The sequence below is a fragment of the Pelophylax lessonae genome, assembly GCF_965119305.1.
Source record: "Pelophylax lessonae genome assembly, chromosome: 7".
Taxonomy (NCBI): Eukaryota; Metazoa; Chordata; class Amphibia; order Anura; family Ranidae; genus Pelophylax; species Pelophylax lessonae.
Window position 1 is genome coordinate 124,605,783 of NC_138774.1, and position 23,563 is coordinate 124,629,345.

Below are 23,563 nucleotides of genomic sequence, written 5' to 3' on the forward strand. Positions count from 1 at the left end.
AGACCAACGCACTGGTGTATATTGGCTATAAATCTAATTAGATGACTAATCAGAATTTTTTGCCAAAGCATTCTAATGGGGACTGTAGGCCAGCTTAAAGTTCTTCTTTCAGCGCCTGCTAAAGGTGCTGGTCAGATATTTCTAGGTAGTCTGTCAAATATAATTTTTTTAGTATAAGTCTGCACAAGGGTCTCCTTCCCAGAAGAGGAATATGCACCAGCTCCAGTGACAGCCTGGGTAATATGTCCAACCACCTCAACCCATTCCACTTTTTTCAAGGAAGTGCAGTTCTATTCTAAGGTGCTCGGACCCACCAAATTTCTTACAAGCGAGAGTAATTAGGAGCAGCTTTTTTAACCCACAGACTAGAATAGGAGTTAAAAATTGCCTCTTAACAAAGTATCTGGAATTAAATCATCCTCGTTACAAGTTAAATTTAGGCAGAAACTTAGGAGTTGGTGCAAGCTCCTCAACGGTGGTTGGCCACTCTAATCTCATTAAAATTATTTGGACACCCCAATTACTGTCCAGCCTTCTCACCTCCCCAGTCTGGCTGCCGCAGTGCTGGTATGGGCAAATAGATTCTTTATTTTGTGAGCTTATTTGGAAAAGGAAGCCTCCTCGTATAAAACTATGTATTCTCCAACTTGCAAAAGACGCTGGTGGCTTAGCCATACCTCACCCTAAAATATATTTTCTCACTGCCCAGCTCCAACATTTTGTAAAATAGGATAAGAGGGACCTTGAGGATCCCTCTTCAGGCTGTGGCCAGAGAGGGGAGTGAGATATTTGACCCAGCTGTTTGAGAGCAGTGTATTAAAACCTTTCAATCGCTTCAGGCAGAATTTCATCTTCAAATTCATCTACTACTAACTGAAGCTGAGTCCAGAAAAGGGATTATTTCTCATTAATATGGGATTTTAATGACTGATATACAAAACTGTGCTCTAATACCTTCTAAGAAGAGCTGGGACAAAATTTTGATCCCCTTAACCGGAGACCTGTGGGAGCAGGCACTGACTTCTCTTCCCCTAGTGTCCTTGTCACCAACTCAGAGGCTCACTCAACTGTTTATTCTTCATAGAGTTTATCATATCCCTGCTCAATATAGGTTTATAAGAGGCCCGGCAGATTTTATCCATTTAATATGGCACTGCCCAAAATCCCATAGGTATTAGCAAGCAGTTGTGGCTCTCAAATCCTCCATATACAGTGGGTATAGAAAAAGTCACCCCCCCCCCCTTTAAAATTTACATTTTAGTCTCATCTGACCATAGCACCTTTTTCCATGTGGCCTTAGAATCTTCAAGATGCATTTTAGCAACGCTCAGTTGTGACTGCATGTGGCCTTTCTTGAGGAGTTGCCTTTTTCTAACAACCCTCCCATACAAGCCACATTTGTGGAGAATTTGTGACATAGTTGTAACATGCACACAATGACCACTCTGTCAAAAATTCCTGCAACTGCTTCAGAGTTGCTATAGGCCTCTTGGACTAGTTTCCTCCTGGCACTTTCATCCAGTTTGGAGTGATGTCCTGATCCAGGGAGGGTCTGTGTTGTACCAAATACCTTCCACTTCTTAACAATAGAGAAAAGAGATTTTTTTTCAGCCAGAGATCTGGGGTGCAAGGCAGCATATCCCAAAAGTTACAAATTATATGAAAGAGCAAAATCGGGGGACTTTGAAGGTGCCAGACACAAACCGTCAACTACATTATGATTTAAAATTGATATTAAATTTTATTTAGAACATTTTTTTAAATACTGCGATCCAGGTATATGGTACAGTGAAAATTGCACAACATGTTTTGCCAAAAGATGGCTTCTTCAGGAGACATTTTTAATTACTGTACAAAATATTCACCCAGAGATGTCACCAGATATTAGTGTATCATAGGAGGACCATGTCCCCATATTGGGCATCTGTCATGTAACAGTAGGGAACTTAAAAAGTTATAATCTACTAAGGTAGGGATTATATAACCTGACTTTAACTTAATTGCTTTATCCCACAAGGGGGAGCCCAAGAGGTCCTATAAGCTCAACACCTCCTTCACTGTGATGAACTAAAGAAATTAAAGAGAGTAGATGTAACCAGATGGATTTCTCAAAAAGGACACAACTTATTGTAAAAATGATAAGCAACTCACTATAAAGTAAGCTACTTGGATGATGAACTGACACAAACATATCTAGGAACTGATCTCAATCAGCATGATAGTACTGGGAACTCCTTCCCCAGCATGGCAGGTGGCCACACCACCATATTCCTAATAATAGACTTCACTGTGCTCCTAGGCATTGATAAAGCCTTTGAATTTGTTTTTTTTGTATCCATCTCCTGACATGTGCCTGTCCACAACTTTATCCGGGTGATCTTTTGACAGTGCCTTGCCATCCATAGTTGATTGTTTTATTCAGTTGCACTACCAGGGATTAAAATGCTTCAGGAAAGCTTTTTTCATGCTGAGCTAATCAAAATGACCACAGCTGATCACAGTTGAAAGTCCAATGGCTTTGTGTGCCACTGAGAAGGTGATTAGCTACACCGGATTGAGTTTACAAGTCCTTTTTCGTGAGGGGGGTGTTCATTTTTCCAACTCAGTGATTCCGTTTTTTAATTTTTTCTGACATGTTGGAATTATATCTTTCACTTAGATGTTAAAAGTTGCATTAATTAAATACAGCTAGATACAACAAAAACTATCTGTCTTCATTCCAGGCTGCAAAGCAACAAAATGTGATTATTTTAAAAGGGGGGTGATTTTTTTTCTATATCCACTGTACTAAACTACTCTATCCCTGGACCCTAAAATTTGGGTCCTAAATTGAGGGTTTAAATGCACAATATAGAGTATAATAATTGTTATAATAATTTTGGTATTCTCAATTTTGTGCTGCTCTAAAGAAATAATAATCAAAAGTCAGTCTGTTCGATGTGCCTGAACAGTCTGTGTATTATTGCTGTGTGTTATTAGAAAGAACATTCGTGATTTGAAATTGACCACCTAATAAGTGTGGGAACAGACATCCTCAACATATTTTAAGTACATTTTTAAAAATTCCGCAAAAAAAAAAAACTGATTATGCATTTTGAGCTTACCTAAAGCTTTTTTATTTCCTAAAGAGGTTTTCTATGTTAAGTTAATATTATAATACCAGCATAGGTAAGCATTTCCTTTAATGCAAGTTTTGCCTTTATTGTGTTCAAAGGAGATACTCTATCACTCCATCAATATTGCTGCATGGCAACTGCATCCTCACTAATATAAAGAGAGCACAAAGAGTGGATGGTTGAACCATAAATGCTTCCAAGCTTCAACCTAGCTGATATGAGACAATATTCCAAAGGTATGTGGAGCATGCAAGGCTCAACCAACCCCACTTAGATCCTGGAGTCTTTGCCTTCCATGGAATAAGTGTCATACAATAGGGGGAAGAAGAATTTTCAATAGTGGAAATACTATGCCACTAATTATACATTAGTTTAGAGGCTTTAATAATAATGAGCAAATATTTTTTTTTTTTTGCTGACTTTAACATATTCATAAAAGAGACAGCACTTTATTATGCCTCCAATACCTCTGATTGTAAAAGTACAACTAAAGGCAAAACTTTTTTTTTTTTGTATAGAGTGGACAGGAATTAGAAAACATCTGTCAGTTTCTATTTCTGTCTGTGCCCCCATCCACTCTCTCCATTTGTCCTGTTAACATTTATCATTAAACATCAAAGTAACAGAAAATCCCAAAATTTGGGTTGTCCCCATAAAAGTTAGAGGGAAAATCTTCTAGTTCTGGTGACCTGGGGGTCCCCAAGGGATACCCTTAATTTTCAGGAATTTCCTCTTACTTTCGGTTTTGGCTCTGGGAAAATCCCATTAAGGGAAATATCCCCAATGGGACACAGATGGCAAAAAATAAACTGACAGGGGTTATAGCTCTCCCTTATTCTATCCAAAAATAAAAATAAAAGTTTTGCCTATAGTTCTACTTTAAAGTTCTCTGCTAGCTATATTGTATGGCAGCCTAGCACTACTGGTGTGCATTGCTCTGTTTTATTGGATGACAGACTGCTTAGTGGATACTTTGTATGTGGTTTACTATGGCTGTAAAAACATGCAAACTTCTATTCTATTATGCTACAACAAGAAACAACTAAAATCAAACCTCTGCCAGTACCATATTTGTTGCTGAGGACATTAACAAAAGAGTGCCCAGCATCTTCTTAACTGAATTCTGTGGTTTAGTGTTAGCCTAACAATGCAAGTCAATCGAAGTAGTTAACAGTAAAAGTGGTTCTAAAGGCTTAACGTTTTTTACCTTAATGTATGCTCTGCATTAAAGTGGCTGTATACCACAGTCATGAAATCTGAGCAAAGCACATTTATCTGTAGTATTTACTTGTCTCTCTCCAAAGAACTAGGTGTCCCTTCTCTCTGCTTCTTTGCTCCTCTGTTATCAGCATGAGTCACTTCTGATGAGTTTTCCCAACACATGAGATAAAATTTGTGCCAGGGAGGGAGATAAGAACACAGCTTGTCTATTCAGAATACAGCTCTGTATGTTCCTTAGTACCTTTGCCTTTGTGGAGTCGGGTATGTCCCTTTCCTCCAAACTGCGCTCACACAGTGAATAAGAGCTATAACTGCAGCCCCTCTATACTCCTCACAGACGCAGAAGACTTTTATCACAATTGTGCTCTTTTGAAGGATTGTAGACAAGAGAAGACTGCAGATAAACAACTAAAACCTATGTAGGAGGATTTGTTTTATCTCAGTGTATCATCTGAGGCCAGTCACTTCACTGGGTTTATGAGAGGGTTTACAGCCACTTTAAGGTAAAAAAAAAAAAACCTTCTGTGATCAGGTTTCTCCTCCCCCAGTCCCCCTAAATACTTACCTGAGCCCGATCTCAACCCAGCACTGTGCCAGAGAGCAGTGGCTCTCTCTGCCCTCTCTTTACAGGACAGAGAGGCAGAGGGAGCCATTGGCTCCTGCTACTGTCAATCAAATCCCATGGCGAGGGAGTGGGGGACTTAGCCAAGTTGCTATGTCTGTGTGTCTGGATTAGAATCACTTTAATGCACTGTCAACCAGTCTAAATTGTGATTCATGACTCCTTAGGCCTATGTGAGGCTATGGAAAAAAAAAAAAAAAAAAAAGAAGAGGTTGTAAACTAACAGCTTCAGCGACTACAAAATAGACCAATATCATGAGACAAACTTTGGAAGGCTATTGTATCACTCAATAGATGAATATACAGCTAGATAATAATGCAAATTTAGCATGCATCAGAAATGAGATACCTAGTGATAAAAGTGTGAACAATGGTTCTGGTTGATCTTGAAGTCTTTCTTCTATTCCCCTTTCTGCCTTTGTGGTTGACAAAACAATCTTATGACACAAGTATTGCGTGAATCAGTTTCTTGGAACTCCCCAAGACCATAAGTACAAAAGCTCTAAGAAATTGGAATGTGCTTTTGTTTCCTTTTACTCTTAGAATATGTAGTGCCGTCTTGTTAAGATAACTCTTTGCTCATGTGTGAGAATACTTATGCACAGTTTCCCCAATGAAGTTTCCAGTCAATACTGCAATACCCTTGTGGCTCTTTAAATTACAGGGTGAGTAATGGGCTGTTTGAGGCCTGAACTCATTTCCTATGCATTATAACAGACAGGAGTCTGTAAGGCAATATGGATGACTATTTAAAGTCCCAACCAGTTCCAATAAAAAGGCCGAGAGCTATATCAAACAATTGCTTTAGACTATGTTATTTCCATTTTTATCAACTAGCCTATTTCAGTGCAACTGGGTGCAGAGTTTGGTCAGAACTTCAAACAGTCATCCATATTCACTAAAATTTTAAATTAGGCCTTCAATTTAGAATCTGTTAAATGCATTCAAAGCAAATCAACCTAAGAGTTGTTCAATGTCTTACAAATTGTTTTATTCCTAATGCCAGACATACACAGTTTGAATTCCTGCTGAACCCGCCGAGATTCAAACCATTAGTGGGCAGACTAAATGTACCAAATTGATCAATTGAATAACTTGAGTACAACCAGCCTTCTGGATTAATTTACGATTATCGCAAGTGTCTACTATAGCTGCTAGTGATAATCATGGTCTTGACCATCAATGGCCTGGCAGGAGGGATCCCCCTGTAAGAACTGTCTGTGTTGATGGGGGAAATCGAGTGAATGTCTTCCATGCAACCCATGGTTGTAGGTAGGAAATTTGCTCTGTGTATGGCCGGCCTAAAGAAAATATAGTCTGAGTAGAAAGACATGTCCCCATGCAATCATGCAGCAAAGCAGGGCCCTTACTCTCTGTAGGGAAGAATTTGACTTATTGCAGAGGTCTGCCACACCCATCCTAAATCAGACCTTTAGCTCTGCAATCAGGAAAGCTGCTCTGCTGATTATATCTGCTGCAAGAGTCCCAAATCTGCAGTATGCTGGCAGATTACAGGCTTTTCTACTAAGGCTGTGGCTGGTTTTTAAGGAAAACAGACATAGTACACTGCATACTTAATGCACCTGGAATGTATTTAGCTATGTTAAAATGAGAATTCAAATGGCCTTTATGAAAATGAAAACCCATCAAAATTGCTACATAGAGAAGTCTAAAACTGTCAACCCCTTTTTTGCTTCAGATGGGAAATGCCTTAAAGTGAGCCTGCAGTTTGCCCATATTTGGCAAAGTTGTAAGTTCACTTTGAGAAGAGGATATGAGCAGTGTGTACTTACTTTCCTACTCTTTCCTGATAAATCTGCTGTGAAAATACCAGAGATTCAAATGTATGATTTAATGCGCTAAGCAAGTTGAAACATACAGTAGGCTGGGCCTAACAATTAGCAGCTTAGGCACAAAGTGCAGTATTGTGAAGAGGCACAGGGAGCATCAAATGTTCCTCTATACCCAGAAGCTTTATGTAGATCTTAGATGGTCAGGTGGAAGGTCAATGCAGTGGGGAGTGCAAGGGACCCTGTGTCCTTTTTCAAAGATGCTAAATGAGCACCAGTGATGGATGGCAGACACAGAGATCCATACATGTGTTCTTGCACAGATAGAGAAATCCAAAAGGAGCATTCAATAGTGTAGTATTGATATTAAAAATGAATAAGTATCAAAGTAATAGTGGGTACATTGGGTTGCCTGCAGTGGGGGTAACCACTGCAGAGGAAACAAAGAAATATTTCTATAAATATTTCTGTTCCAATATCGAGGCCAGATAAGCTAGTTCTCAAGAAACAAATTCAATGACTGTGGGAGGAGGAGGGATGGATCCATGGTCTTATACTATTAGCACACTCCAAAGAATTAAAATGTTCAAGGCGCTCCAGATTGTGTAGATTTTTTCCTACAATTGCTCATTAGTGGTGTGTAGGATGATGATTTCCATGACAAAGGCCAGTCACCTAAATGGCCCATGTGGGAGGAAGGTCCTTTGAATTGGCCTATGAGGTAGCCTGTTATAGAAAAGAGGGATGAAGTAGGGAGCCAGTCCAATCTGGACTATAAGTGTTGGATAAGATTTGCCTAACAGAGCACACTGGCTCTGAAAATCCCAAGGTACACTGCAAAGTATGTGAGCATTCATATAGGTTCATTTAGATTTCCCCTCTCAATACACCCTGACAATTTAGCAGTTTTAAAATGTCCCAAATGGTCACTAGGTATAAAATGCAAACTGTTCTCTATTACATATTTTTTTATTATAATTAATTCCTAGACTAAATAGAATTTTGCCAGACTAGTAAAATGAAAAAAGTAAAAAGTAATTAAAAAGAAAAAAATTGCTTCAATATAGTCATGAATGTCCTAAGATAATGCACACTGCTCCCTCTCACGATTCACAGATGTCTAGAGATTTAACCAATTAAGTCTTCCATGTTTTAATAAAAGGCAGCAACACCGGACTAAGTATTGGGAACACAGATAGGAGCATTCTGACACAAACATCTTATCATGAATAATTCCACTAAAACAGTTTTTATTCAGCAATACAAAGTATATTGAGTTGAAAGAGGAGAGGAAATTAATTAAGAAGGGATGTTCTCATTTTGATACAATTGCAATACATTCGATTTTCCATCTTAGCTTAAGAAAACACGGTCTTTTTCAGAATTAGAATAGCTGCAAAGCTTGTTCCGACAGCATTTTATTATGCATTAAAAAGCAAAGGAATATATTCTTACACTGACAAAAAGCAGTGTTAATGCAATGGTAAAGCACACAGAAAAAGCAGTCTACTTTTAAGAAGCCCGCAGACACAGAAATACACAACACCATTTTTAATACAAATAATCTATATATTTTACTGAATAAATCATCCATAGGCAAAATCCATAGACCTACAAATGATTTTATCTATGTAGGTCTAGGCCACACCCACACACACACCTGCGTAAGTTGAACTAGATGGACTGGAGTCTTTATTCAACCTTCCCAACTATGAATAGCCATGAATTGGAAGTGGACTCATCAATCTGTGAACGAAGACCTTTTTGGAAACTTATGCGGAAACTGCCATTCTTTTGACTCCCATACTGCATACTGGTTATACGGCAATTAAACTACAGCATTTAGATTCACGAAAGTGAGGTCACTGACCTACATCCAATCATCAGATTCCTAAAATTCAATATTTTAAAAGTAAACTTGGATTTAGAGGAAGCCTGCATTCAGAACGTATGAAGGATTCCATTGCGGACCTCTCCTGAAAATGCTAAAAATACTGATTCTGTGGCTGTCATGTTGATCCAAATGCTTTAGTCAGGGTCAGATTTCTATTGCTGGATACTGTCGCTATGATCAACTTTTTTAAACAGATAACATTTTCTTGTTTTTTTGGTTCTAACTTGTCTTAGAAAATAGTAGCAATGTGTAAATAGGCCCGTGTAAGAAGAATGTGTTCCAGATAATTATACAAAAAAAATTCTTCTCTGTTTCCGATAGGCAAAGGCCTACTACTCTGAATGGAAAACCTGTGTCCGCTTTAGTAATCACTGATTTAGTACATCACATATGTAGATTAGGAGTTCTGACTTCACAGTTTTTTCCTGCCTACATGCTTCTTCAGGATAGGAATTCAAAAGGTATTACAGCCAGGCAACTAGTACACAATGTACTAGTTACAGAAGGTACAAAAAAGGTCAAGAACTGTAGTCTCTTTAGTTCAGTTGAGGTTTTTCTTTAAAACTGTATTAAACCCAGAAGCAAACATTTTTTATACAGCAGCTTACCAATTATTAGATGTGATGGCTGCATTCATTTCCTTTTTTAGACTTTTTTTCTTCAATTTTTACCTGGTGATTTGGCCAGTAAGTCTGTTGTTTTTCAAAAGAACAAGCTCTCTTGCACAGGCTCTTTTGCAGTTACTGTCAGGGGTGCCTAAAATGATCAGCTTCTATTTATTTATGCAAAACCCTTATCCCAAAAGTAAAAAATCGGTTTGCTGTAACTGATTATAAAAGGCGAACTGGCGCTTGGCTCCAATTTGTTAGTGTATCTAAATCTTCTAGTACATGTAACACTCCCATCCCCCTACCAGTGTTTCTCAACTCCGGTCCTCAGGGCACACTAACAGGCCAGGTTTGCAAGAGAACTTGAATACATCACAGGTGATCTCATTTGCTGCTCAGTGATTGCAGTATCCTAGTCTGCATCTCCCCAAGGTAATACTTAAAATCTGGCCTGTTAGTGTGCCCTGAGGACCGGAGTTGAGAAACACTGCCCTAGACTGACAAAGCTGCTGTCCAAATGTGTCCCCTGTGTTCCTTCATCCAGAGTGGGGGCACTCTAATACAGGAGGTGTTACTGGCCAGATCACCAGATGAAAATACAGGGGGAAAAAAGCCCCCAAAAAGAAATCCAATACCGCTGCCAAAATCTGATGATTGGTAAGCTGCAATATATTACATTTTTGGTTTTGGATTTAATATCACTTTAAACCAACCTAACTATTCCAAGTGTACACATTCAGCGTCTTTAGAAGACAATTTAAAAAGACAAGGAGATGTTTTGCCTGTCATTAGGGGAACAGATTGCTTAGTTTAGCAGAGTGACATACTGGTTTTAACCCCTTCCCTTCCACCCCATCATGTCTTTTAAAAGTTCTGAATGTTTGCGGAGTGGAAAGGATCAGCGATCATGTGACCACTGTAATTGGCTGTCACTGTGGTCACATGATTTGGAGCCAGTCAAATAGCCAACTGTCAGTCCAGGCTGACAGCCTTCTTTGACAGCTCGGTCTTTGTGCTATCGGCTGCCCAGCGATGCATATGAATGGTGTGTGGGTTTTAAAGCTCACCCTTTTGCCACAGCACATATGTGTTATGTGGGCGACAACAGGTAAAGTAACAATATAGGCGTCAATTTATGAATGATTTCACTCAAGATTCACAAATGTTTCTAATTGATAAAGTTGTGAATCTTGGGTGCAAGTTGTCTGAAATTTTGGGTGAAAACATTTATAAGTATACTCCCATGTCTTTTCCTGACCAGCATTACTGAGATTTTTTTTTTTTGTCAGAAAAAAATACAAACTAGCACAATGTGGAGGAGTGTAATTTAGAAGCTGCAATCTATTGCAGACAAGCTAATGAAACAAAAGACAAAAGAAACAAAAAGACAATGGTACAATAACTACAGAGCAGAACTCAAGTTTCAAGTGGGTAATTTTATGTTTGTCAGTTTAGAAAGAAAATGTTTTTTTTTTATCCTAAGACATATTGCTCATTATTTTAATCAATGGCAATTAAAAGGAAGGCAAACAAATTCTGAAAGCCTGGTTGTTTACGCAGCTGGTTCTTAATTTGTAGAAATTATGTACAAGTTATGTTTTAAATTCTTCACTTTAAAAGCTCATCTACTTTCTAGTACTGTTTCCTTAGGCAAAATAAAGAATGCAGACCAGATAATACCTTCTAACCTGGAAATCAGGTTAATTTATTCATACCACAAAAAAGAAAATAAGCACATAAGGTGAGTTTATACCAGTAGAAAATAATTAGGTTTCAAATGTAACTAAATTTTAAAATTAAAGTTATACTGTAGCCAATTAATGATATATTTAGGGGTTTCTGAGGCTGCATTATGCACTAAAGAAAATCTTATCTTCATAACCTAAAGGCATTATAATTGACTTTACTGCCATTCTCCTCTATGGAATACCTAAACAAGGTAGCAGGGGTATGCCCGTGACCACTCTGTTACACCATTGTTGCCTAAGAACAGCATAGCCATGGACATGCTATAACCCACATCATCACACATGAAAACTTTATGGTGGCATTACGAAGGTGGTTCATGGTCACTGCATACCTTCCAGTAACTGCACATGATGACTGGCAATCTAGATGAGCCATCTGTAATTTGTGAAACACTTGGAACGTGGCACTGATTGCATTAACTGCTGGAAATAACTCATTCTGTGTGTTAACTTGCGACAACTTGCTCCTGCGTTGTAAACAACTCTGGGTGGGTAATAGGAAATTACTGTTTCTGATTACATCTGTTCTTTATTCACTCCCAATGAATGCAGTTTTCTGAAGGTCTACTTAGAGACATAGGGGCAGATTTACTAAAAATGGAGCATTCAAAATCTGTTACAGCTCTACATAGAAACCAATCAGTTTCCAGGTCTCATTGTCAAAGCTTAACCGAACAAGCTAAAGTTACAAGCTGATTGGCTACCATGCACAGCTGCAACAGATTCTGAGTGCTCCAGTTTTAGTAAATCTCCCCCATAGTGTCGGAAAGGAGGAACATTGCACTAGAAAAAGTGCCAAAAGATCCCAGAGTTCAAAAATGATTTATTAGTTCAACAAATAAAAAGATTCAGATTTGGTATTAGCTCCAAATTTGTGATCATTTTCTTTTCTCTGGTTTTACCAATTGAGCTCCATTGTCCCTTCTTGACCTCTTACATTTTCAGCCTAGTTTATGACATAACAGGAGGTAACAACTTTGCACCTTTAATAAACTTACATGATTTTATCAGAAGGCAGCACTGTGCTAAATGTACATCAGTAAGTAAACACCCTTTGCTGATCACTTGCCTCTGCTTTACATGCATTGTTTGATATATTGGTTTTAGAACAAGAATAGGATATTTTTTTCAGAGCTAGTAGTCTTTTTTCATAATATAGGGCAAAAGACAGTGATGTGAACTATCCAGAGCAGCAAATTAGAATTCAGCTAGAGGTCTACTAGTTACTGTCGCACCATGACTTACTCAACTGCATTATAAAGGGAACTCTTTCAGTTTTAAATTATGAAGCTCACCATTTACAATATTCTGCAGATCCATTTCAGCAAATGACAAGCCTATGTTTGCTTTTAACTCAGATCTATATAGACATTCAGGGAGATGTAGTAATTGCAGGTATTAGACAGACACAAGCAAGGACACTACAGATGCAGGGAAGAAGCTTCCATATTGCAGCATAACAATAGGTTCTACCCTTACCTTCAAGATATAAGACATCCTCTACAACAAATATGTAGAAAAAGAAAAGAATATATGTAAGAGAGAGCAAGTAAAATAACAGTTTAAAATAGAGTCATTGCCCAACCAATCAATCTAAGAAAATAGATAACGGTCATTAAAACAAGTCTGCACTAGGCGATTGTAGTTACAAAAATACATCTTAAATAAAGTAGGGCAAATTGAGTGTTTTTCATACCTAGTATGGTAAAACCCTTCACTCAATTTAGAATTCAAAATGGGTACGATAAAAAGACACATAATTGTCTTGAAGTGCTATCATCCCAGTAACGTATAAAATATGAAGGGACTACATATGGAGGGAGTTTCAATGACAGCATTCAAGAAAAAAAAAGAATTTTATGCCCAAAAAAAAAAAAAAAAAATTGAATACATTTTCATGTTACAATCTGTGAGTAATAAAACTTTATATGGTTCATTCATTGTTTGGTGATATATGAATTCTCTATATTTATACATCAAGTTTAGATAGATGCAAAGCTGTTAACCCATCTCTTTAAAGATTGTTGCTTCTTGTCATGAAATATATGCTTTTTAATGTTGGTCCCGAATGAGGGGAATATATTATATATTCCCCTCATTCTTTAACCATTCACCGATTCTTAACCTCTGCTGGATAATAAGGCTAATAAATCCAGTGGTTGCAATTAGGTAACAGCTTTATTTTATCTCTAGTATTCATAAATCTCTTAGCGGTTTTCTTGTCTTTATGTGCTAATAAACTATATATTCTCGTTAATACTTTGGAGATAATCTTTAAAACAATGACTGCTTGATGCATAGAAGAGAATCAATGTATAAGAAAATGTATATAGATATTACAGTCAGAAGATTTTTAAATGTATTCTTGTCACAGTGCAAGTTGATTCCCCAAAGTAACTATCATGAAAGACATATAGGGGCTGCCACTACAGACCTTCCTAAAATGCTTGCTGCCTTGGCTGCTGATCCACTAACTTCATCACTGAGTTTTTAAAGCAGACTTCGCTCTAGAAGGCAAGGCCCACATATTAGTTCAGGGCTCCCTCTGCCTTTATAAATTTCTGCATAACAGCAACAAAAAATGTATTTGTGAGGAAAAATGTTAGATTGTATACTTACTGAACATCCATCTTCTGCCCATGGCATCTAGTGTAGGTGGGTATGACATCACGATTCTTCCAACATGATTACTGGAATGATGAGGATCCAGTGCTCTTGCACTTTGCTGGAGGGACTTCTTGCAAGATTTGGGGTTCTCATCATTCCCTAGGAACCTCACCAGAAGAACAGGGACATATTGCATATAGCAATTTATACAGGAGAGGGGGCTTTGAGAGAAAGAGTGGACCCTGCTTCCTCTTGCAAAGTTTATTTTAAGCAAGAGGATCTGCATGAAACTTAAGCAGCTGGCATTTTCAGAACAAAAGCTCAGCAATGGCATCCTCCACATTTCTCTTAGGACAGGCACATTTAAATCCACAAAACCTAGTAGCACTTTCAAAGCTTCTTTCTCCTGCTCTCAGTGCGGATTTCCCTAAACTTCCCATCTTCACAGAAAAGAGTTAAGAGAAATAGCAGTCTCTGGGGAGTCTCTTAGCTTGGAGAAGGGAGCGGGAGGGGAAGGGAGGAACAGGGGTTAGCCTTTTTATTTTAGGCTATGGGGCTGTGTGTTTCTATTAATGCACACAATGTGGGAAGACAATACTTAGGTACCTGCATGTAAGGATGGCTTCATAGGATATTGCAAAAGAAAGGAGCCACCCTCATACGGGAAACCTGGGGTAGTGGCTTGAAGGAGCTTCATTCTCAGTAAGTGATTTAATTAGCTGCTAGAAGTGTTTAAACGACAGTTTAATATTGCTTTAGAGTAAAGAGGTTTCACTACCTTTATCTACACTTTAAGTATTTTAAAAATTGGGTGAGCTAGACAACTGTTCATGAGGTCCAAAGTACCAGTGCTTTCTGAGTGATCTACTACCTACATGGATGCGTAAATGACTTTATAACAGGTTTTTTAATTTTTTTTTTATTTTTGGTATGAAAGAAATGACCTTGCTATAAAAATCATCTTCATTTTTCTACAAAAAGCTGAACCTCATAGCCATTCACATTGATCAATGGTAACACGTTAACACACAAAATGTTATGTACAGTATGTTTCAGAGTTCCGCTATTCATTCTACAATAACACACACATTAGTAAAAACAGTACAGGTGCTTTTATATGTGCAGAGGTGCATTGACAGCTCATTCAAAATCATGAAACAACGAAACACCTTCATGAGTGTGTGAAAATGCACAATAGTGAAAAAGGGCTACATAGCCAACTCTTCTAAAGAACAATATTGTGGGAGTTCAACCATTTCTATGGAAACCAGATTCTAGATTCTGAGTGCAGGTTACAAATCTATGGTTGCTGTGGGCAAGACATCTTTCATGTGAATCTCATATTTAACATATGAGATTCTGAGTCTTCTGTCCTTGGGACTTTACAGCACTAAGTTCCTGTCAGCTTCTCTACTGAGCTTACCCATGGCAACCTCTACCAGCTGTAATAGAGCAATTCTTTTTTGCTATACAGAGGGCCACTTTCCAAAACGGAATTAAATGTCATATGTACAGTAGTACAATCATAACTACAGGGGGAAAAAAATAAGAATTACATGCATGTCAAATGCAAAATATTTTGGGGTCTCTCTCAAAATAGGGAATGAGACAGAAACTGTACTGTACCTTTACCCTTCATCTCCTAGCAATTTGAGATCATACCAATGTCCTACTATATAGCCCAGCTATGAAAGGAAACTTATATTGCAAAAATATGAAGGTTGCCTCTGCTCACATATATAACTGAAAATGCTAATTGTCTGGCTTTGATGCAGATGTTTGTAGATCAGGACCTCCGCATTGATTTTCTAATCTGCATTCTTGTTCTGGGTTAGTCCAAATTTACAAAGGCTGGTAGTGAAGGTAGAGAGAGCCAAGGACATTTTTTTTTTTTACAAGAAAAAGGCCAGTAATGGTAGTCCCTGTATATCTCTCAGTTTCTTTTTCCCAAGTCATACTGTGATAAAATGTCTGAGAAAGCACTAGCAAAACTAGTTTCCCATTAGTGATGACTGATAAACGGCAGAGAGTTTGTTTCGTTTAATGGTTGCCACATCTGCTGCATGAACAGTGAACTGAATAATGAGATGGCACCCTATAAGATACTTTACGCAATGTAGGCTGCCCTTACTGAAAAATGCTGAGAACTCACGGCTTACCACATTAAAGGGCAAGACCCTTAAAGGCAATACATATTTGGCACCCACTCACATCTTAAGACTGCATGTTCTTATTACAGACAGGAAGTCTGAGGCTTGTCATTGAGACATTGATGCTGGCAGTTGTTGTATGGGAAAGCATGTGCTAAGCAGAAATAAGATGCAGTTTTTTGGTGACCTTCAAGCGTTTCCTGTTTTTTTTTCTATACACAGCCAGTAACCAGTTAACTCACAGCTACATAAAATGATGCTCAAGGACAAAAAATAGGAAATTCTTCTAAATGTATTTGACCAAGTTCTCCAAAAAATGAAATTAGATTATTGGGAGGTTGCTGCTGGCTTGGTTCATGTGTCAACTGCTTAAATTCACCACTGGAATTTTTTATCCCATCTTCTTTTGACTGTAGGCCAAATAAAACAGTCACACATTTCCACAGAAATTTTCTTTATAGGAATTGGTCAAATTGTACTTAAATTAGGCTAACTTGGCTTATAACCATGCCCATGTTTCCCAAGCTTGAAAAATTGCACTAATAAAGGCTCAGGTTACATACTGTATTTCTGGTAAATATGCAATGTGAAGAAAGAGACTCTAGGGATGGCTACATACAGTAGATGCCAAAGGAAATAAAAATTATTTCAACCGTGGTTTCAAAGTGTGTGTCAATTCTCTAGGTTTTTTATTTTCACTATGAAAAGGAGCATTGTCCCAGATATTGCAGGTGGCACAAAAATAAAATTGTATTTTCAAAGAGAACAAAAAATGATGTGAACCAGGGACTCCTGGGAAGCCACATTTAATTGCACTCCTAAATTTATGTTTTACGGATATTACTTTTATATTGCGTTAAGAAATTTTTTTTTTTTCCTAGGTACATATAATATTGTATATACTGTAAATATTAAAGATGTACCACTTGCTGCCAGCAGGTGGCAGCAGAGGTTCCACCTGCAACTCCTTACAAAACTGACCTTACTGCTATCATGCGAACAACCTGTGTAATTTAAGTTTGGCTATTCAGGTCTTTAAAATACACTAAAGCTGAAAGGAAAGCAAACACACTTCCACTTGCTAGCTTGTACAGACTGAATGGATTTTATTCAACAGGTAAACCGGTAGTGTTGGGCTTTCCTATTAGAAAGCCCAGCATTTTCAGTGAATTAAAACAATTTGCCATACAATAATCTAGTTTTAACCCTGCTGCCAGCAACATAAAGCTTATATCTTCGGCTTTTACATAAAATGTATGTCTGTTCTCAGCCAACTGTCAGCTTTCTATTGGAAATTATATGGGTGGTTGTAAAACTGCTTGATCACCTCTACAGACAACAGAACAGACTGCCCATCCATTCGCTGATCCTCTCTCAGATGAATGTATGAAAATGATATCTACGCTACACATGCCAGGGTGAGAGCAACTATTCTAGGGCCATTATTCTTGGTTAACTCTAAACTGATGACCTCGGCTTTTCAAGTGTTTAAGAATAATGTCGGGCACTGCAGTTTGATGCCGCTTCACAGGCGCACAAAATAGTAAGGCTTGACATGTTTAGTATTTATTTACTCATCACAATTTAATATTTTACCAAAAATAAATGAAAAAGGGACAAAAACACTTTAGTTTCCCTTGAACAGATCATATTAAATGTGCATTTAAAGGGTAATGTAAATTACTGTAAATTTAGCTTTGGTCTATGTGAACTAAACCTGAGCTTATTCTTATTTAAGACCAACATTTGGGAAACATGGACAAAGCAAGAGTGATGGCAGAGAACAGTGATAAAGGAAATAGGATAGAAGTCCAGTGGAGGATTCAAAGCAACTGGTGTGTGCTGCCCCATGAACTATCAGTTTTAATGGCTTTTATTAACAAGAATTATTTGATGTGGAGGCATATAATGGATATTTAAGAATTTGCTACAATAAACATAAAATACAACACAATAAAATATACATATATTGTATAATTACTATAGCAAAACATATATAACAAAGTAGAGATTTAAAGGCTACCTCTTTGCTGAGTGCAGCGGATGGTCGAAGTGGTGGAGCTGGCCGCAAGCAACTTAAGGTCCAGGCTTTGTAAATTTTGGCAGGTTCTAGTGGTCCACGAGGAAGTAATGAATGGGAGTGGTGAGATGGAGGGGGGTTTTTTCTGTCTGAAGTCTGCCAGTTTAAAAAACAATTTAAAAAAATACTTAAAAATTTTTTAAAGCATTACAGTCTAAAATAACAATATAAAAATGAATACCCTATTAAAAGAAAGAACAGAACTAGCTTTTATTGCAATATTCATCTCCAATTCAGGGATTTAACCTACAGAACATTTTTTTTTCTGCTGGTCCCTCAGTGAAAAGAGAAGTAGAACGCTGATATGCTCATCTCTCTGTCATTCTGTTCTATCTTTCTATCAGCATGCTTCTTGTCAGCAGCAGTTGTCTTTTTTCAGCAAGCATACCATGTTTTTCAGATGTAAAGCAAACAACTTCTGGTGTGCAACAACGGCTGAAAGCACACTTACGTGAAGGCTGTTCCTTATCAACAAGTCAATGCTTGGGTTGGAAGAAGTTGCTGCCGTGATAAAAAGGTACTATTTGGGCATTAAAAATTAGACATAGGATTTTTGTAAGGTTTACTTAGCTGATAGAAATATTAAAAAAGGTGAAGACTGATTTCACAAGGTAATATGTACAAGTTAATGCCCATACTATAGCCGCACCAATATAAATCAGAATGTCACCCCTGAAGGGAAATTCTGCTTTTATGTCTCCACCGCACCCCTTCAACTTTTGGACAATTTTTTGTGGGGAAGAGGGCAAGTGGGTACCTGGTTTTGGTAGGAACCCTTTCCTATTTTCACCTAGGCAGGTCACATGTCCCAGAGAATTGGAGAGCCATTCACATGGTACAGCTGGCAACAGGCTGCGAAGCCGCAAGGACAGCCAGCTTATCACAGTTATAAAGGCAGTGGCAGGGACCCAAAGAATGCCAAAAAACTGGCCTAGGGGAGGACAGCGCTGGATCCCTGGACAGGTAAGCGTCCTTTTATTCAAAGTCAGCAGTAAAGTATAGCTGCTAACTTTTCCTTTTTTTGGGGTGGGAACTGATGGGATCCTGTCTTCTTGTCAGGGTGCCAGGAAACCAGACCACAGGGCAATGCAGGTAAAATAAAGCAGTTTATTGGAGAAAACAATAAATGCACAGCAAGAGTGGGAAGCAAGATGAGGAACTAGCCGGGGTCAAGCTCAGAAGCGGGTAGTCATCTAAGTCAGGGTAGAGTCCAGAAGCGGGTAATCTGCCGATGCCGGGTCATCTGCCGATGCAAGGTCGAGAGCCAGGAGAGTCGTCAGCCAAGCCAGGTCATACACAGAGGAATACGGCGAACAGAAGACTGCAAGCAGAGATGCACCTTGGAGCACAGACGCAAGGGCGAAAACTGCAACCCATCAGATGAATAATATAGTCAGGCGTGGAGCATCATCACTGTATGACATCCAGGCAGGAGGCAAGTGATGAAGCAAATCAAAGTTTATAAGAGGCAGCAGTCTGCACATGTCCAAGATAATTGCCAACAGGAGGGCAAGGTAGGACCTTGACAGTATCCTCCCCTCAACGGCCCCTCCTCCGCGGAGTAAAAAACGTTTTCTGAGGAAAGCGCAGAGAAAAGCGGGAGCATGAACATCAGCGGAGGGAACCCAGGAGCGTTCCTCAGGACCATAACCCTTCCAGTGCACCAGGTATTGAACCTGACCTCGGAACAGACGAGAATCCAAGATGCTGCTAACCTCATACTCCGCATGATTGCCCACAGGAATGTAACGAGGGAGAGAAAGTGAAGAAGTATAGCGATTGCAAACCAGTGGCTTCAAAAGTAAAAACCAGTGGCTTCCAAATTCATACGTGAAAGACATTAGAGATACACATGCCAGGGGAAAGACCAAGGGCATAGGCCACTGGGTTTACCTTACAGAGGATGTAAAAAGGCCTGTAAAGACTTTTGAATCTGCACCCAAGAGGAACAGAGGGCACAAAGCTGATCCCCGACAGCCGGAATGCCCTGTGGCGAGAACGACTTGGGCAACACAGTGGGTTGGAACCCATAATTGGCAATGAATGGAGACATTCCGGAAGACGAGTTGATGGCAGAGTTCCTGGCAAACTCAACCCAGGGTAGCAGATCAACCCAATTGTCCTGATGGTCAGAGACATAGCAGCGGAGAAATTACTCCAGAGCTTGGTTGGAATGCTCAGCGGCACCATTGGACTGCGGATGGTAGGCTGAAGAGAAGGAGAGTCAAATACCCAACTGGGAGCAAAAGGCGAACCAGAACCTGGAGACAAACTGGCTCCCACGGTCCAAGACAATCTCCTTAGGCAATCCGTGTAAATGGAAGACCTCCCTGGCAAACACAGAGGCAAGCTCCTGAGCGGTAGGCAGCCTCCTAAATGGAACACAGTGGCACATTTTGGCAAACCGGTTGACAACTATGAGGATAACCGTGTAACCTCGAGGCGCGGGAAGTTCCACAATAAAACCCATGGCCTGGTGAGACCATAGACGCTCCCCATTGGGAATGGGATGCAGTAGGCTCAAGGGAAGGTGCAGAGGAGATTGGTGTGTTCTTGCCAACAATAACCAGTAAGGTTTCACCTTCATCTTATAGAAAAATGAAACAAGCATGTTGATATAGGTGAAGCTGGGATCACACTGGTGCGATGTTAGACAACGCATGTAATTCGCACCGCACTGCAGATCACATGCGATGTCCGTGCGAATGCAAATTCAGATTGTATGCCTGAATTAGCATTGCATTCGCACCAAATCGGTGTAGGACCCTTTTTTTTGGTCCATGTGATCTGATTCCTGCACCATTTGGCAGTTTGCACTGGAATCTGCAAATCGATCTGGGGGTGTCATTATCCTTGCATTGACACCCCGCATCAGTTGGTAGATGTCAGTGTGAATCACCCGCATCGCATATATGTGTACCGGGACTAACACCTCCATTTTTGTGCTTATTCTGTTCTTCTGCTTTAACCACTTCGGCGGGTAGGTTTTACCCCCTTAATGACCAGGCTATTTTTTGCGATACGACACTTTGTTTCTTTAACTGACAAATTTCGTTGTTGTGCAACGCTGTACACAAATAAAATTGATGTCTTTTTCCCACAAATAGAGCTTTCTTTTGGTGGTATTTGATCACCTATGTGTTTTTTTATTTTTTTTTGTGAAGAATCAACAAGTGGGACACAATCATGAAGTGGAACAAAATTTATTGGATATTTCAAATTTGTTAAATAAAAAACTGAAAAATTGGGCGCGCAAAATTATTCAGCCCCCTTAAGTTAATACTTGGTAGCGCCACCTTTTGCTGCGATTACAGCTGTAAGTCGCTTGGGGTATGTCTCTATCAGTTTTGCACATCGAGAGACTGACATTTTTGCCCATTCCTCCTTGCAAAACAGCTCGAGCTCAGTGAGGTTGGATGGTGAGTGTTTGTGAACAGCAGTTTTCAGTTCTTTCCACAGATTCTCGATTGGATTCAGGTCTGGACTTTGACTTGGCCATTCTAACACCTGGATATGTTTATTTGTGAACCATTCCATTGTAGATTTTGCTTTATGTTTTGGATCATTGTCTTGTTGGAAGACAAAGCTCCGTCCCAGTCTCAGGTCTTTTGCAGACTCCATCAGGTTTTCTTCCAGTATTTGGCTCCATCCATCTTCCCATCAGTTTTAACCATCTTCCCTGTCCCTGCTGAAGAAAAGCAGGCCCAAACCATGATGCTGCCACCACCATGTTTGACAGTGGGGATGGTGTGTTCAGGGTGATGAGCTGTGTTGCTTTTACGCCAAACATAACATTTAGCATTTTTGCCAAAAAGTTCGATTTTGGTTTCATCTGACCAGAGCACCTTCTTCCACGTTCGGTGTGTCTCCCAGATGGCTTGTTGCAAACTTTAAACTATACTTTTTATGGATATCTTTAAGAAATGGCTTTCTTCTTGCCACTCTTCCATAAAGGCCAGATTTGTGCAGTATACAACTGATTGTTGTCCTATGGACAGAGTCTCCCACCTCAGCTGTAGATCTCTGCAGTTCTTTCAGAGTGATCATGGGCCTCTTGGCTGCATCTCTTATCAGTCTTCTCCTTGTATGAGCTGAAAGCTTAGAGGGACAGCCAGGTCTTCGTAGATTTGCAGTGGTCTGATACTCCTTCCATTTCAATATTATCGCTTGCACAGTGCTCCTTGGGATGTTTAAAGCTTGGGAAATCTTTTTGTATCCAAATCCGGCTTTAAACTTCTCCACAACAGTATCTCGGACCTGCCTGGTGTGTTCCTTGTTCTTCATGATGCTCTCTGCGCTATAAACGGACCTCTGAGACTATCACAGTGCAGGTGCATTTATACGGAGACTTGATTACACACAGGTGGATTCGATTTATCATCATTAGTCATTTAGGTCAACATTGGATCATTCAGAGATCCTCACTGAACTTCTGGAGAGAGTTTGCTGCACTGAAAGTAAAAGGGGCTGAATCATTTTGCACGCCCAATTTTTCAGTTTATTTGTTAACAAAGTTTGAAATATCCAATAAATTTCGTTCCACTTCATGATTGTGTCCCACTTGTCTTTAAACACACTTCTAAGACAATAGAAACTAATTTAAACACATAAAAGATACTGAGAGACATAGCAAGAGCTATGGAAAACACAAAAATATTTCATTTTTAATGATTTATATAGTAAAATAACATTACAAAAAAAAAAAAAAAAAAAGCAATATACCGGGACCGTAAAAACTGAACCGCGATGGAGCGGGGGTTTACTGTACCTAGCAAAGGCCGCTCAAACCCCCCCATATGGCAGCTCTGTGTGCCTAAGCAACCAAGCTGTCCCATGGAAAGAAGAAGAGTGAAGCTGGCCATACACAAATAGAATTTAATTCAAAATATTTCTTTTTAAGAACATTTGTTCAATTTTCTAATTGTTAATGAGGTCAAACTTGATCATATTGACAAGAAACTTTACATGATGAACATTTTTTTTCTCGAATAATACTGACAAGCAAAGAACGTATAACTTACAGAGTGGGTTGTACCCCATGATGGTGTTTTACATAAAGAGGCATGTGAAGCAGGTGTTTTAGTTAGACGGTAGAGATGATCTAGCCATTCTTGACAGTCCTGACTACTGCTACAGTGGACCACAATACGCTCGATCATATGTCCTGCATTGCAAAAAAATAAACATTTTGGGACACATAAAAGAAAAGGTGAGACTAGCTTTGCTTTTTTAACGCTCGATAAAAACGTTAAAGCTAAATTTCAGGCAGATATACAAAAACACAATTTAATAAAAAATTTTAAAAAATAATTAAATGTTTTTTTTTTACATTCATTTAACATAAAGGCAGATGCCTAACGGTCATACTAATCTAACAATGACTTTTAAAGTATACCTAAAGGCAAAACTTTTTATAGACTTGGATAGAGTGAGGAGGGGTTAAAACCCGACAGATTTTTATTGGTGTTTGTATTCCCATTAGTAAGGTTCACTGTTTCTGATGGTCCTAATTACCCATGTCACCAGAAATGAAGGTATAGGTAAATCCAAAATTTGAACTTGCCTTCCCTGATTTCCCCTCCCTCTCATCAACATAGTAATGAATTTACTAAAACCTTTCTGTAATCATTCCATACCTATTGATTAGGGTTGCACTGATACTGGTATCGTTATCAGTGCTGATACTAAGCGTTTGCACGAGTACGCACGAAATCGCACTGCAAAGAA

The 23,563-nt window shown here is 39.0% G+C and overlaps 1 protein-coding gene across 1 annotated transcript in view; it reads right to left on the reverse strand.

Annotated features, from left to right (window-relative positions):
- ARHGEF6 (Rac/Cdc42 guanine nucleotide exchange factor 6) overlaps nt 1–23,563 on the reverse strand; it is a 177,326-nt gene that overhangs the window by 23,238 nt on the left and 130,525 nt on the right. Inside the window, exons 15-17 of the mRNA XM_082263559.1 lie at nt 22,858–23,000; nt 17,780–17,932; nt 12,479–12,499 (exon numbers count right to left, since the gene is read on the reverse strand). Of these exons, the coding sequence (XP_082119685.1) occupies nt 12,479–12,499; nt 17,780–17,932; nt 22,858–23,000 (317 nt within the window). The remainder of the gene's footprint in view (nt 1–12,478; nt 12,500–17,779; nt 17,933–22,857; nt 23,001–23,563) is intronic.